General features: G+C 45.9%; 2 protein-coding genes across 2 annotated transcripts; one reads left to right on the top strand and one right to left on the bottom strand.

Annotated features, from left to right (window-relative positions):
• Positions 1-9,900: 9,900 nt before the first annotated feature.
• LOC125514510 (ADP-ribosylation factor-like protein 8c) lies at positions 9,901-12,418 on the top strand (the record flags this gene model as incomplete). Its single annotated transcript, XM_048679851.1, is given in 6 exon segments — positions 9,901-10,012; positions 10,860-10,941; positions 11,028-11,060; positions 11,151-11,272; positions 11,831-11,992; positions 12,081-12,418. Coding segments are annotated over 6 exon segments (555 nt in total). The 3' UTR covers positions 12,199-12,418.
• A 1,758-nt stretch (positions 12,419-14,176) lies between these two features.
• Positions 14,177-15,665, bottom strand: LOC125516028 (protein TIFY 10B-like). Its single transcript, XM_048681509.1, has 6 exons — positions 15,486-15,665; positions 15,301-15,410; positions 15,102-15,174; positions 14,813-14,999; positions 14,662-14,725; positions 14,177-14,360 (listed from the first exon to the last, which is right to left on the bottom strand). Exons 1-6 carry the CDS (start codon positions 15,663-15,665, stop codon positions 14,177-14,179), a joined length of 798 nt encoding a protein of 265 aa, XP_048537466.1.
• Positions 15,666-16,389: the final 724 nt, after the last annotated feature.

Raw genomic sequence — 16,389 nt, 5'->3', positions numbered from 1 at the left:
TGGCTACGCCCGGTCCTTGCGAAGGTTAAAACAGCACCAACTTGACAAACTATCATTGTGGTTTTGATGCGTAGGTAAGAACAGTTCTTGCTAAGCCCGTAGCAGCCACGTAAAACTTGCAACAACAAAGTAGAGGGCGTCTAACTTGTTTTTGCAGGGCATGTTGTGATGTGATATGGTCAAGGCATGATGCTAAATTTTATTGTATGAGATGATCATGTTTTGTAACCGAGTTATCGGCAACTGGCAGGAGCCATATGGTTGTCGCTTTATCGTATGGAATGCAATCGCCATGTAATGCTTTACTTTATCACTAAGCGGTAGCGATAGTCGTGGAAGCATAAGATTGGCGAGACGACAACGATGCTACGATGGAGATCAAGGTGTCGCGCCGGTGACGATGGTGATCATGAAGGTGCTTCGGAGATGGAGATACAAGCACAAGATGATGATGGCCATATCATATCACTTATATTGATTGCATGTGATGTTTATCTTTTATGCATCTTATCTTGCTTTAATTGACTGTAGCATTATAAGATGATCTCTCACTAAATTTCAAGATAAAAGTGTTCTCCCTGAGTATGCACCGTTGCCAAAGTTCGTCGTGCCCAGACAGCACGTGATGATCGGGTGTGATAAGCTCTACGTCCATCTACAACGGGTGCAAGCCAGTTTTTGCACACGTAGAATACTCAGGTTAAACTTGACGAGCCTAGCATATGCAGATATGGCCTCGGAACACTAAGACCGAAAGGTCGAGCGTGAATCATATAGTGGATATGATCAACATATTGATGTTCACCATTGAAAGCCACTCCATTTCACGTGATGATCGGTTGATCACGTGATCACTTAGAAGATTAAAGGGATGTCTTTCTAAGTGGGAGTTCTTAAGTAATATGATTAATTGAACTTTAATTTATCATGAACTTAGTCATGGTAGTAATAGCATATCTATGTTGTAGATCAATAGCTCGCGTTTAGCTCCCCTGTTTTATTTTTGATATGTTCCTAGAGAAAATTAAGTTGAAAGATGTTAGTAGCAATGATGCGGATTGGATCTGTGATCTGAGGATTATCCTCATTGCTGCACAGAAGAATTATGTCCTTAATGCACCGCTAGGTGACAGACCTATTGCAGGAGCAGATGCAGATGTTATGAATGTTTGGCTAGCTCAATATGATGACTACTTGATAGTTTAGTGCACCATGCTTAAACGGCTTAGAATCGGGACTTCAAAGACGTTTTGAACGTCATGGACCATATGAGATGTTCCAGGAGTTGAAGTTAATATTTCAAGCAAATACCCGAGTTGAGAGATATGAAGTCTCCAACAAGTTCTATAGCTAAAAGATGGAGGAGAATAGCTCAAGCAGTGAGCATGTGCTCAGATTGTCTGGGTACTACAATCGCTTGAATCAAGTGGGAGTTAATCTTCCAGATAAGATAGTGATTGACAGAATTCTCTAGTCACCATCACCAAGTTAGTAGAACTTCGTGATGAACTATGATATGCAAGGGATAATGGAAATGATTCCCAAGCTCTTCGTAATGCTGAAAACAACGAAGGTAGAAATCAAGAAAAATATCAAGTGTTGATGGCAGACAAGACCACTAGTTTCAAGAAAAGGGCAAAGAGAAGAAGGGGAACTTCAAGAAGAACGGCAAGCAAGTTGCTGCTCAAGTGAAGAAGCCCAAGTCTGGTCCTAAGCCTAAGACTAAGTGCTTCTACTGCAATGGGACTGGTCACTGGAAGCGGAACTGCCCCAAGTATTTGGCGGATAAGAAGGATGGCAAAGTGAACAAAGGTATATTTGATATACGGATTATTGATGTGTATTTTACTAGTGTTCGTAGCAACCCCCTGGTATTTGATACTGGTTCAGTTTCTAAGAGTAGTAACTTGAAACGGGAGTTGCAGAATGAACAGAGACTAGTTAAGGGTGAAGTGACGATGTGTGTTGGAAGTGGTTCCAAGATTGATATGATCATCATCGCACACTCCCTATACTTTCGGGATTAGTGTTGAACCTAAATAAGTGTTATTTGGTGTTTGCATTGAGCATGAATATGATTTGATCATGTTTATTGCAATACGATTATTCATTTAAGTAAGAGAATAAATTGTTGTTCTCTTTACATATATGGTTACACACCCAATGAAAATGGTTCGTTGGATCTCGATCATAGTGATACACATATTCATAATATTGAAACCAAAAGATGCAAAGTTAATAATGATAGTGCAACTTATTTGTGGCACTTCCATTTAGATCATATTGGTGTAAAGCGCATGAAGAAACTCCATGCTGATGGACTTTTGGAATCACTTGATTATGAATCAGTTGATGCTTGCGAACCATGCCTCATGGGCAAGATGACTAGGACTCCGTTCTCCAGAACAATGCAGCAAGCAATAGATTTGTTGGAAATCATGCATACTGATGTATGTGGTCCGATGAATATTGAAGCTCATGGCAGGTATCATTATTTTCTGATCTTCACAGATGATTTGAGCAGATATGAGTATATCTACTTGATGAAACACAAGTCTGAAACATTTGAAAAGTTCAAAGAATTTCAGAGTGAAGTGGAGAATCATCATAACAAAATAAAAGTTTCTATGATATGATCGCAGAAGTAAAATATTTGAGTTACGAGTTTGGCCTTCAATTAAAACAATGTGAAATAGTTTCACTACTCACGCCACCTGGAACACCACAGTGTAATGGTGTGTCCGAACGTCGTAACCGTGCTTTATTAGATATGGTGCGATCTATGACGTCTCTTACTGATTTACCGCTATCGCTTTGGGGTTATGCATTAGAGACAGCTACATTCACGCTAAATAGGGCACCATCTAAATCCGTTGAGACGACACCGTATGAACTATGGTTTGGCAAGAAACCTAAGCCGTCGTTTCTTAAAGTTTGAGGTTGCAATGCTTATTTGAAAAAGTTTCAACCTGATAAGCTCGAACCCAAATCGAAGAAGTGCGTCTTCATAGGATACCCAAAAGAAAATGTTGGGTACACCTTCTATCACAGATCCGAAGGCAAGATATTCGTTGCTGAGAATGGATCCTTTCTAGAGAAGGAGTTTCTCTCAAAAGAAGTGAGTGGGAGGAAAGTAGAACTTGATGAGGTAACTGTACCTGCTCCCTTATTGGAAAATAGTTCATCACAGAAATCTGTTCCTGTGACTACTATACCAATTAGTGAGGAAGCTAATGATGATGATCATGTAACTTCAGATCAAGTTACTACCGAACCTCGTAGGTAAACCAGAGTGATATCCGCACCAGAGTGGTACGGTAATCCTGTTCTAGAGGTCATGTTACTTGACCATGACGAGCCTACGAACTATGAGGAAGCGATGATGAGCCCAGATTCCGCAAAATGGCTTGAGGCCATGAAATCTGAGATGAGATCCATGTATATGAGAACAAAGTATGGACTTTGATTGACTTGCCCATTGATCGGCGAGCCATTGATATTAAATGGATCTTCAAGAGGAAGACGGACGCTGATAGTAGTGTCACTATCTACAAAGCTAGAATTGTCGCAAAAAGGTTTTCGACAAGTTCAAGGTGTTGACTACGATGAGAGTTTCTCACTCGTATCTATGCTTAAGTCTGTCCGAATCATGTTAGCAATTGCCGCATTTTATGAAATCTGGCAAGTGGATAAACAAAACTGCATCCTTAATGGATTTATTAAAGAAGAGTTGTATATGATGCAACCAGAAGGTTTTGTCAATCCTAAAGGTACTAAAAAAATATGCAAGCTCCAACGATCCATCTATGGACTGGTGCAAGCATCTCGGAGTTGGAATATACGCTTTGATAAGTTGATCAAAGCATATAGTTTTATACAGACTTGCGGTGAAGCCTGTATTTACAAGAAAGTGAGTGGGAGAATTACAACATCTCCGATAAGTATATGTGAATGACATATTGTTAATCGGAGATAATGTAGAATTATTCTGCAAAGCATAAAGGAATGTTTGAAAGGAGTTTTTCAAAGAAAGACCTCGGTGAAGCTGCTTACATATTGAGCATCAAGATCTATAGAGATAGATCAAGACGCTTGATAAGTTTTTCAATGAGTACATACCTTGACAAGATTTTGAAGTAGTTCAAAATGGAACAGTCAAAAAGGAGTTCTTGCCTGTGTTACAAGGTGTGAAGTTGAGTAAGACTCAAAACCCGACCACGGCAGAAGATAGAGAGAGAATGAAAGTCATTCCCTATGCCTCAGCCATAGGTTCTATAAAGTATGCCATGCTGTGTACCAGACCTATTGTATACCCTGCCATGAGTTTGGCAAGGGAGTACAATAGTGATCTAGGAGTAGATCATTGGACATTGGTCAAAATTATCCTTAGTGTAATAAGGATATGTTTCTTGATTATGGAGGTGACAAAAGGTTCGTCGTAAAGGGTTACGTCGATACAAGTTTTGACACTGATCCAGATGACTCTAAGTCTCAATCTGGATACATATTGAAAGTGGGAGCAATTAGCTAGAGTAGCTCCGTGCAGAGCATTGTTGACATAGAAATTTGCAAAATACGTACGGATCTGAATGTGGCAGACCCATTGACTAAACTTCTCTCACAAGCAAAACATGATCACACCTTAGTACTCTTTGGGTGTTAATCACATAGCGATGTGAACTAGATTATTGACTCTAGTAAACCCTTTGGGTGTTGGTCACATGTCAATGTGAACTATGGGTGTTAATCACATGGTGATGTGAACTATTGGTATTAAATCACATGGCGATGTGAACTAGATTATTGACTCTAGTGCAAGTAGGAGACTGAAGGAAATATGCCCTAGAGGCAATAATAAAGTTATTATTTATTTCCTTATATCATGATAAATGTTTATTATTCATGCTAGAATTGTATTAACCGGAAACATAATACATGTGTGAATACATAGACAAACAGAGTGTCACTAGTATGCCTCTACTTGACTAGCTCGTTGATCAAAGATGGTTATGTTTCCTAACCATATACATGAGTTGTCATTTGATTAACGGGATCACATCATTAGGAGACTGATGTGATTGACTTGACCCATTCTGTTAGCTTAGCACTTGATCGTTTAGTTTGTTGCTATTGCTTTCTTCATGACTTATACATGTTCCTATGACTATGAGATTATGCAACTCCCGTTTACCGGAGGAACACTTTGTGTGCTACCAAACGTCACAATGTAACTGGGTGATTATAAAGGTGCGCTACAAGTGTCTCCGAAGGTACTTGTTGGGTTGGCGTATTTTGAGATTAGGATTTGTCACTTCGATTGTCGGAGAGGTATCTCTGGCCCTCTCGGTAATGCACATCACCTAAGCCTTGCAAGCATTTCAACTAATGAGTTAGTTGCGAGATGGTGTATTACGGAACGAGTAAAGAGACTTACCGGTAACGAGATTGAACTAGGTATTGAGATACCGACGATCGAATCTCGGGCAAGTAACATACCGATGACAAAGGGAACAACGTATGTCGTTATGCGGTCTGACCGATAAAGATCTTCGTAGAATATGTAGGAGCCAATATGAGCATCCAGGTTCCGCTATTGGTTATTGACCGGAGACGTGTCTTGGTCATATCTACATAGTTCTCAAACCCGTAGGGTCCGCACGCTTAACGCTACGATGATAGTTATATTATGAGTTTATATGTTTTGATGTACCGAAGGAGTTCGGAGTTCCGGATGAGAACGGGGACATAACGAGGAGTCTCGAAATGGTCGAGACGTAAAGATAGATATATTGGACGACTATATTCGGACTTCGGAAAGGTTCCGAGTGATTCGGGTATTTTTCGGAGTACTGGAGAGTTACGGGAATTCGCTGGGGAGTATATGGGCCTTATTGGGCCATACGGGAATAGATGAGATAGGCCAAAAGGAAGGAGGCCTGCGCCCCCCCTCTGGTCCTAATTGGACAAGGGGTGCAGCCCCCTTTTCCTTCTCCCTCTCCTCCTCTTTCCTTCACTCCTACTCCAACAAGGAAAGGAGGAGTCCTACTCCCGGTGGGAGTAGGACTCCCCCCTTGGCGCGCCCTCCTCCTAGGCCGGCCGCCTCCCCCTTGCTCCTTTATATACAGGGGCAGGGGGCACCTCTAGACACACAAGTTGATCAAGTTGATCGTCTCTTAGCCGTGTGCGGTGCCCCCCTCCACCATAGTCCACCTCGATAATACTGTAGCGGTGCTTAGGCGAAGCCCTGTGTCGGTAGAACATCAACATCGTCAGCACGCCGTCGTGCTGACGAAACTCTCCCTCAACACTCGGCTAGATCGGAGTTAGAGGGACGTCATCAGGCTGAACGTGTGTTGATCTCGGAGGTGCCGTGCGTTCGGTACTTGATCGGTCGGATCATGAAGACGTACGACTACATCAACCGCGTTGTGCTAACGCTTCCGCTTTCGGTCTACGAGGGTACATGGACAACACTCTCCCCTCTCGTTGCAATGCATCACCATGATCTTGCGTGTGCGTAGGAATTTTTTTGAAATTGCTACGTTCCCCAACAGTTCCGGGGTAGGAACGATCTGCCCCGCAGCGGGCAGCCGATGCGCGATATTCGCGGCTAATTATCCGGCTCCGTGCAGCTTTTTGATGTGACCCTCCGTGACGGAGGAAGCCATCCACTTGCCTCCCACTCCGGACATGTTTGGAGAAGGTTGAGGAGAAGGATGTGGACTTGGGCATTAGAGCTCGAGTGCGCAAGAACGGATGAGCAAGGAGGAAGAAGGCGTGGGTAGAAAAAGGTTAAACCTTATCCCCTTATAAGGGCGGCCGAAACTATGCGCCCCCACTAGCCTCGTAAAACTCGCTTATCCCCCAAGCGCCGTAATTGATGGCGCGATTGGGTTACCCACACCCGTATTGATGAGGATCCCGTAATAAGGGGGACACGATCTCTGCTTTGACAAGACGTGTCAAGAAACTGCCTCGCATTATGTGCGGGGCTAGTTAAAGGAAACAATTCGAATAATCACCGGGCCATGGCATAATGTCATGTTACCAAAATGTGTCAGCAGATTAGATTTGTGGAAATATTATTCTCTCTACGGTGGTATGTGGAACTTATTTTGCAGGGTCGGACACTATCCTGTTATTCGAACTCTTCTGTGGTATATCCGGAGGAGGAACCCGCCTTGCAATGCCGAAGACAATACCGCGCGCCGGACTCATCGTTATTGAAGCCTGGTTCAGGGGCTACTGAGGGAGTCCTGGATTAGGGGGTCTCCGGATAGCCGGACTATATCCTTTGGCCGGACTGTTGGACTATGAAGATACAAGATTGAAGACTTCGTCTCGTGTCCGGATGGGACTCTACTTGGCGTGGAAGGCAAGCTAGGCAGTACGGATATGGATATCTCCTCCTTTGTAACCGACCTTGTGTAACCCTAGCCCTCTCCGGTGTCTATATAAACCGGAGGGTTTTGTTCCGTAGGACAACATACAATCATACCATAGGCTAGCTTCTAGGGTTTAGCCTCTCCAATCTCGTGGTAGATCAACTCTTGTAATACTCATATCATCAAGAATAAATCAAGCAGGATGTAGGGTTTTACCTCCATCAAGAGGGCCCGAACCTGGGTAAAACATCATGTCCCCTGCCTCCTGTTACCATCCGCCTTAGACGCACAGTTCGGGACCCCCCACCCGAGATCCGCCGGTTTTGACACCGACAATGGGCCTTATTTTCGTTAACCTTCAAAAATTCTTAATAAAACCACTTCGCCTTGTTTGAACTTCACGAGTAGAGGCCTCACCCTCAAAGTCCGACAACATAGGGGGTGTCGAACTAGACCCAACAAGAGGCGAGAAGGTACCGAAGAGCTCCACACCTACCTCATCCATGAAGCCAACAACATACTTAACCATGGGGGACAGTGCAACAGGGAGCCTTTGGAGAGCAGCCTCCGTGCGCTCCAGAAAACTCCCAACACGCACCAACCAACCCTACAAGGAGTCAGTGACCTCGCGAAGTGGCTTAATTGCCTCCTCTACCCGAGGAAGTCATGTAGCGAAGATCGGAGCCCAGCAGCTCTGTGTGCACTGCAAGAGCAGACTGAAGCATCACATCCTTCGGGATGGAAGCCGAAGCAATCAACAAGGAATGCAAGGAATCCCAGTGAAGAGTCTTCATGTTGGACAGTGCCTCATGGATCTCTGATGTTGGTGGAGGCGTAATAATCGAAGCCCAATAATGAGCTAGCGACCGAGCAAAACATGGAGCATGCGGCGGTGGTGCCGGCTTGTAGCCATCCCATGCACGGTGTCTCGAGCGGAAGCATGGGTTACACCAGATCAGATCCGTGCATCCGACTGCCCATGGCCTTTTTCAAAGCGGCGAAAGCACCCATTTCTGAGCCACACGGGTGGATGGGGACACTGCTAAGGCATGAAAACGAAGTGACGGAGGCTCCAACCGCGCACGCATGGACTAGACGAGCTTCCAGCCCGCAACCTCCTTTGCGAGCCCCACACAAGTTGCATCTGCCCTAATGAGCAAGTCAGCATCCACAATGGAGACAAAGAGTGATGGAGCTCAACAGGGCAGCAGGCGGGCGGCCGCCGTCGTGGCAGGGTAGCACTGCCAACGGCTCGGAAGTGGTCTCCGACACCTCAACAGCTTCGTCCTTAGGATGCAAACTTGGCTGCGACAGCGAGGCCGGATGCCCTAGTCAAACCGCCATGCGGGCGAGCAGAGGAGGTTAGGTGCTTGGCGACGAGCAGAGGAGGCCAGAGGGCGCCGCCATCCAACCAAAAGTGGCGCTGGTAAGGAGGACGTGGACGGCTGGCGGCGGAGGCTGACTGGCCGGCACCGTTGGCGTGCAGGGGAGCTTGCGTGAGGTGAAGCGTCCCTGAACGGTTGGTCCGCCTTGCGGGCTGCAAGGGAGGCCGTAGCGAGCGCATTGGGCCGTCACAGACGTGGGAGCAGACATCGACGCAACCATCGCGGGGGTAGGCCTTTGAGGGGAAGAAGAGAGAGGGCGTCTTGGTGATTCCAGATCTGGTCCTGGCGGCAACAGAGGACGCCGGGGGAAGGACATTGGAAGACGTCGCCGGGGACGGTCACCCGACGGAGAGCCCATGAGCAAGCTCTGCGCCCTCGTGTTTCTTTGGATGTTGTAGAGTGGCTTCTAGATGCAGATTGTGGTTTTGCATCGACGACATATGGAAGATGGTGGATCGTGTGCTAGGTTCATGGTTCGTGGTTGGTAGGTACAATTTCCTCCTCTGATGTCTTAATTGTGCGGGGTACTAGATCTGGAGTTTGATGGCATGTCCATGGTGTTACCTATTCGTTCAACGGTAATAGTCTCACCTTTGGTGAGCCACCTTAAAGGTCCGCAAAATTGAATATTAGCGATGGAGTCACGTCGAATTCGGTCCGTTATTTGTTCATTTTGATGGCTGTTATGGTCGTGCCGGAGGTATGTGACGGGCGTTGATGTCAAGCTCAGGGAATTCTTCGGTCTTGATTGTAATTTTAAATCTTGTTTGATGTTTTCTTTGTGTCAAGGCTAACGTTATGTTATTTTTTAGTTTTGTCAGGTCGGTGTCTAGTAGCTTAATCTTTGTCTCATATAAATGTGACAAGTATTACCGTTCAATTCTTTTTTTACCATATATTGTATTCATTGACGAGTATATATATCCTACGGCCAAAAAGAGTCGTGCCACACGAATCCACGGCCAAAAAAGTCCAAGACGACGTCTCTGGATTCAGGTTCGGATTATTCGTGCACGCCGCTGTGCCGCTTACCGCCCGTGACACGGATGCTCGTACGGTGTCCGTCTCTGCAGCCAACGCACGTCTCCTGTCGTCTCGTCCTCGTCTTCCTTCCTCCTCCTCCCCAATCGGCAACCGCGGATTCCCTCCTCGATAGATCCGGCAGGCGCACAGGCGACGGCCCCGAGCTGCGACAGAAGGCGCCATGGGGCTCTGGGACTCGCTCCTCAACTGGCTCCGAAGGTTTCCGTCCACCTCTCCCCCCTTCCCTTTCACTCGATGTTTTCGCGGTTCAGACGGGGCGGCCCCCCTCCCGGCAGAATTCCAGTTCCCCCTTCGATTCGATTTGAGCGCTACTGGTATGGGTTTTTGCGGGATAGGTTTGGATGGATCGGAATTGCCTGCGCGGCTGGATGGTGCGGCTGGGTCGGGGGTCTGTGCTCTGCGCAGTTAGATCCACGTTAGATCAAGCTAATGCAGAGCATACGCATTTAGAAGGCAGCCTTTGGTTTACTGACCTAGTATAAGCTTGTGGTAATATCTTAACAGACACTGATGTAGTTAGGGTCTCTGAAGCGTAAAGGGGGTAATTTTGAACCTGATACTACTGTTTTTAAGAAGCGTGCCTTGAAGAGTGTTCCACAATTCATTGCAATTTGATTTGAAGCCAATTAGGGCCTGTGTTGTTAAAAAAGAATGTTGTCCTGGCCTTATGGAGATTGGAGTTGTCGAAGCTCCCTTTGTGAGAAGAAATTGCTGGAACTACTCATTTGGGTTGAATTTGCTACGCTAAAGGTTATAGGGTGAGCGTGGATGTTTGCAGTTTTAATGTTAGGATCCAATCCTGAGTAATCTTCGCTGTTGTTCTTGATGTTCTTAATTGTCATTTAGGTTTGTCCAGGTCGTGTTGGTGAATCAGATTGAGATCAAGTTTTACTACCCAGTTTAGTCGTATGGCTCTATGCCATATGAGTATCCTTACTCTACCAATCATAAAACCTGAAGATGTGCCAATAATAATACCGAGTTGTCTTTGAAGGATGACCAATCAAATCAAATTAACTCATGGCAGTAACATTTTTTGTTTCAGCCTGTTCTTTAAGCAGGAGATGGAGCTCTCCCTGGTTGGCCTTCAGAATGCTGGGAAGACATCTCTAGTCAATTCAATTGCTGTACGCATCAACTCATACAACTTAAGCTATGCATCATTTTTTTCTTTGTTGTCCTGATATTCATTCATGGCTGCTATGCTTCTCAGACCGGTGGCTACAGCGAGGACATGATTCCAACTGTATGTATATCACTGCTTCTTGATGGATATTTTGAACTATCTCGGTTATCTAAGTGACCTGAACTAAGGATGTTCATCTTCTGAAAACAGGTAGGCTTTAATATGCGGAAAGTCACCAAGGGAAATGTCACAATTAAACTTTGGGATCTTGGAGGGCAACGTAGATTCCGGACTATGTGGGAGCGCTACTGTCGTGGAGTTACTGCTATTCTGTAATGTCCCTTGCTTCTCAGAGATCTCATATTTTGCACATCTGAAAACTCAATTTTGTGATAATATGATTTGTATGCCAATATGCAATAAATAACATCCATTTCAAAAGGTAATCCTTGGTATGCTCGAAGGAGATAGTATTATTTATAATGCTAGTTTATGATATGCTCGGTTTATTTCTTAGCCAGTCCAAACCTATTTGCTTAATATACTTCTGCGAGGACCATTAGAGTCAGACATGGAACATTCCTAGTTCTTTCAAACTACTAATTTCGACTGCTTAACTGTAGAATAATTGTAGACTGCTGAGTTGACGCTTTGTCCAAGGAGCTCAGTTATGTAGATACATCATATATTTTCGCTAGAAATGGCTGGAGGTGTAACCTCCTCCTTGAAAGAAAAATTGTCTAGTGATAATTTTTGTTCTCTCTCATATGGGCGTTATTCATGCATTTATCATGACCTTTTTTGTTGTTACCAATTTTCTTTTGTATCTCTACCTTAGCTGATACTAAATATGGAGTCACTAATGTGTTAACTTGATCATTTAATGGCAGATACGTTGTCGATGCTGCTGACCGGGATAGCGTTCCGATTGCTAAAAGTGAATTGCATGACCTGCTGACAAAACAATCTTTATCTGGGATCCCCTTACTTATCCTTGGCAACAAAATTGACAAGTCAGAGGCACTTTCTAAGCCGGCATTAGTTGATCAACTGTGAGTAAAAATCCTGTTTTCATATAGGATATTGTACCTTATTTCTTAATGATATTTCAACTGAGGTGCCTCCCCTTTCTGTTTTCAGAGGTCTGGAATCTATAAAGGACCGTGAAGTTTGCTGCTACATGATCTCTTGCAAGGACTCGGTGAACATAGATGTTGTCATTGATTGGCTCATCAAGCATTCCAAGACTGCAAATTAGGGTCGCTGTGTGTTTGTGCCCCCTTCATGTGTGCCGAGATGAATTTAGTTTGCACATCTTCGTTCTCATGATCTGGAAGGGGAAGGTAAAAGGTGACAGCCTTGTAATCTATGATACATCTTGGGTGTCACTGAGGAGCAGTATGGAGTTTGACACTTGGGCCTCAAAATCTTTAATGATCTGTAAATTCCGTAAATCTTTGATTGTTCTTTTGTGTGCAGATCATGCGTGTCATTCTTATCTCTTAGGCCTAGTTCTTTGCCGTTGAGTTCTCCTTAGTAAGCCTTTCCCTTTTTTAGTGTTTATTTGATCTACTTTGTGCTTAATTTTTCCCAGTAGAATATGAATAAGCACAACACATCATAGTTCAGCAACAGCAAAGTAAGAACAACACAACATAGTTTAGCAACTGGAAACATCAAAATCCCGTCGTGTTGTTTTCTCTGTCTAAAATTGTAGCCCTTTTTAGTAGGGAAACGAGACCCTTCAACTATCTTGATTGCCAGACTGGTGAAGATAATCCTAAGCCCTGAAAGGAATTTGTCATCAGTTGGTCCGTGGGTTGAAGAAATTAAGACCTCGCTTCGGGAGTTCATGGACTTCAAGGTGGCATGGGCTCGCCGCGCTGCGACCTCGGTCGCTCACAAGTTGGCTAGAGTTGGGGTCGGGGAGGAACGTTGTCAGGTGTGGGTAGGAGTGCCTCCTGAGTTCATTCTCGATGTTGTATCTGATGACATTCCGCTTTATGTTTAAAATAGAATGACTGCTTTCCTTTAAAAAAAAAACTATCTTGCGTGACGCGTGTCCCTGTGGGGCCTGCCACCGCTTTATCTCCTTCGTGCCATCTCTACAGCTCTCGTCCAGTTTTCATTTTTCTACCTAGTTTCCCTTTCTCTGTTCATGACATAAATTCCTGCAACATCATTCATGTTGCTGAAGCCCCCGCTGCAACATAGTTTATGTTGCAAGAAAAGGTGACACATGACATAAATTCCTACAACATTGCAGAAGCCCTCCGCAACATTGTTTACCGCAAGAGCATATATGTTGCAAAAAAGGTGAAGATGAAAAAACAGAAAAAAATAATGCCACAACACCACCACTGTTGCAAATGTTTCTGCAGCAAGATCTATATTGGAACACAATAGAGTTTCTGTTTTGGGCAAAAATAACACCTCGATGGTTATGCAACAAAGCAGCTGTTGTAGAGCGACCCGCACAACATCCACCTTGTTGCAATTTGTGACACACCTTATGGGAAGATCCGACGGCTATTTGTGACTCAATCCAATGGTGCAGGAAGCGGTTGATATTTCCAATTCATCTACCATCCGATGCGTAGCGCGACCCTTTTTAGTAGAAGCAATCAGATAAGGGAGGAACCTTGAAATAGTGAACTAACCTGATAATCAGCTTTGCAACAACATGAAATTGGGGACGAACCCCTACGCGTCAAAAGTAGAGGGTTCGCCCCCAATTTCATCGACTGAAACCAGTGTAGGCCACTAGGGCCATGATGCCAATATTGCTCACCCAAGATCATCAGATTCATTCTGGCATGAAAAAACGACGACCAAAAATTGTTCATTGCAGTCAGCAGTAGTGTTAACAGTTATGAGATACATCAACTCAGCTGGCGTTTCAAACGGAAGAAAAGAAATAAAGAAAACAAAAAACTCTCACCGGCCAAAACTACAGGATTCTTAATCAGATTGAGCAACAATCCGAAGAAGCCCGTAAATCAAAAAAGCCGAAAAGGGCGATGATGGTGTTTTCAGTTTCGAGAGAAACTGTGAGCAAACATCCTCGCCGAACCCGAAAAGCAAAACCAAAAGAAGAAGAAGAAGGCTACGCTAAGATCTTGCCGCCCAACGCACCAAAAGGTTTTGTTTGTCATCAGCCCAACCGTCTACCCAACTTGATCCAAAATTCGGGCTCGATTATTGAGGGACGCTTGGCGCGAGGGCTTGTGCACTGGCTACATCTTGAGCTCCGTGTCCAGCGCCTCCTCGTCGCGGCTTCCCAGCTTTTCATCTCCGAAGAACCATGACAGTTCGGTGTTGCCGGATAGTGTTGTGCTTCCTGGCGAGACCATGCGGAAAGTGTCCACGCTACCAGGGGATATCTCCCTGCGAGAGTAAGGCGTTGCTGCATTTGCTGTCCTGTAAGAAGCAAAGGGGAGTTCTTCAGATTTGTCATATGTCTCAAGATTCCAAACCTACACTTTAATATGAATGTACAAAAATAACAAATTTTGCATCGATAGACGATGTTGTTAATAGGCGTTACTCACAACCGAATTTGATTCGTCTGTTGTTATTTCTCTTTTGTAGAGTTGTGTTTCGTAGCAGAAGTTGAATTTTCATGTTTCGATCACAAATATTTCACTAGCTACTAGTAGAAGCCAGTTCAAATCCTGCTAGCCCCAGTTAGCAAGGTAGAGCTAGGGCCAACCATCAGTACCTTTGCTTTCGCTTGCGTCTCTCGAGGAAGCGGGCAAGGGACGCACTCCTGGCCAGCGGAACATCTGCAGCAGCAGCAGCAGGAGAAACACCACGTCAGTTCAAGGCAAAAATGAATCTAAGCATATACTATAACTTGAACAGGTAGCAACCTCTATGCGGCAGCATGAACAATGCCTGTGGCGAAGGGTGCACAGGATCGCTGCAAGCTCTCGCCAATGGCATCTGCTTTCTCTCGTCGGGGACCGGAGCAGATTCCGATTGCCGCAGCGCCCGACGAAGGGGAGGGCTGCGGCCTGCTTGAGCTGCCTTCGCGGCCATGAACGTGATCTGCTCGGCCTGCGCAGCACATCCCCAACATCCTCAGCAATGCGCGGTCACATCACATTTGCTTCAGTGGAAGTCAAGATCGTCGACAGAGTTGCTGTGAGAAAGATTTACCTTTTCCTTCGTCACGTTGTCGAACACATGCACTGAACCTGCGTAGAATATCGTCAGCTGCGCGGCGGAGCACCTGTTTTGACACTCGAAACCAACGATTTACCTCCCGATCTTGCATCTCCCCCGGCCGCGGCCGCGCCGGTGGGCGTAAACCGCACCGGATCTTTTGGCGGATTAAAGGGTGGCGTCGATCACGTACCTCCGATCAGGCGAGTACGCAGCACGGTGGACTACCTGCGGGCCTTGCAGGGACGAGGCGGGAATGGCGCACGGGAAGGCCTGGGGATGCAGCGGCGGCGGCGCGTGCATCTGAAACGTCAAACAACCCGGCGTGTGAGAGATGGGTCAGGCAGGCAGATCGGCAAAGTAAACGGACGGACGGACCTGGTACGACGGCGCCGTCGGGTGGTGGCGATGAGCCGCCGCCGCGCGCACGTCCGGGTACGCGAAGTGTGCCGGTGAAGCGAGACGCCAGGGCTCGCCGTCGTCCTCGGCATCGCGTCGCGCCACGAGCGGCATCGCATGCCGCGGCGCCGATCGTGGGCCCAGAAAGTCCATCTCCATCCGCGCTACGGCTCGATCGGGGAAGACGAACACGCACGCGCCTGCGTCGTCGCCGGTCGTCGTTCTCAATCTGCCTTGCGCGGGTGGATGAAAATTCTGCGCGAGGCGAGCAGATCGGTCCGGGGAGGCTCCTCTAAATTGTGATGCGGGTGCAAATATAGGCCCGTGCATGTAGCTTTTTTTAAGAGCATGCATGCATATAGCGCAAGGATGACGACACCACACCGGCCGAGAAACCTCAGCGCGTGAGCTGCATGCGCGGTGCCGGCCGGGAAGCACGGCAGGTGGTTTCGCTACAAAGATCTCCAAGCACTCCTCACGTTAACCAACATAATCTCTCCGTGTTAGTCTATTCCATTAATAAGCACTTTATATCTCATAACAAGAATCAGGATTATAAGTTGTTTGTGTTATATAAAAAATGATACAATTGTTGGTAAATATTTTTTTCAAGGATACGTCCGTCCTGGGAGACGTATCATGCTCATAGAAGGAAAATCGAGAACCGCGAGTTATGACGGCACAAGGGCTATAACGCAGTGCATGTACATATGCATGGAGGCCAAGAAAAGAAAACGGCATGCGGGCTACTCACTACCGCTCGACTTGTCCACTTGCATGGAAAGTTACCCAAAACACCTATCGCTAAACAGTGATGTAGTACTCTAGTTGCCTCCCTCGTTGTGGATTCGTTGCAGCACTACGCTCACTATCGGGGTAGCCA

Source organism: Triticum urartu, chromosome 6 (assembly GCF_003073215.2).
Source record: "Triticum urartu cultivar G1812 chromosome 6, Tu2.1, whole genome shotgun sequence".
Classification (NCBI taxonomy): Eukaryota; Viridiplantae; Streptophyta; class Magnoliopsida; order Poales; family Poaceae; genus Triticum; species Triticum urartu.
This window is presented reverse-complemented; position numbering and strand designations above follow the sequence as displayed.

Coding starts and splice junctions, on each gene's coding strand:
- LOC125516028 (XM_048681509.1), bottom strand. CDS start 15,665: ATGGAGATGGACTTTCTGGGCCCACGATCGGCGCCGCGGCATGCGATG. Junction 15,175..15,300: donor GCGTACTCGCCTGATCGGAG/GTACGTGATCGA, acceptor GTGTCAAAACAG/GTGCTCCGCCGCGCAGCTGA. Junction 14,361..14,661: donor AGACGCAAGCGAAAGCAAAG/GTACTGATGGTT, acceptor TGCTTCTTACAG/GACAGCAAATGCAGCAACGC.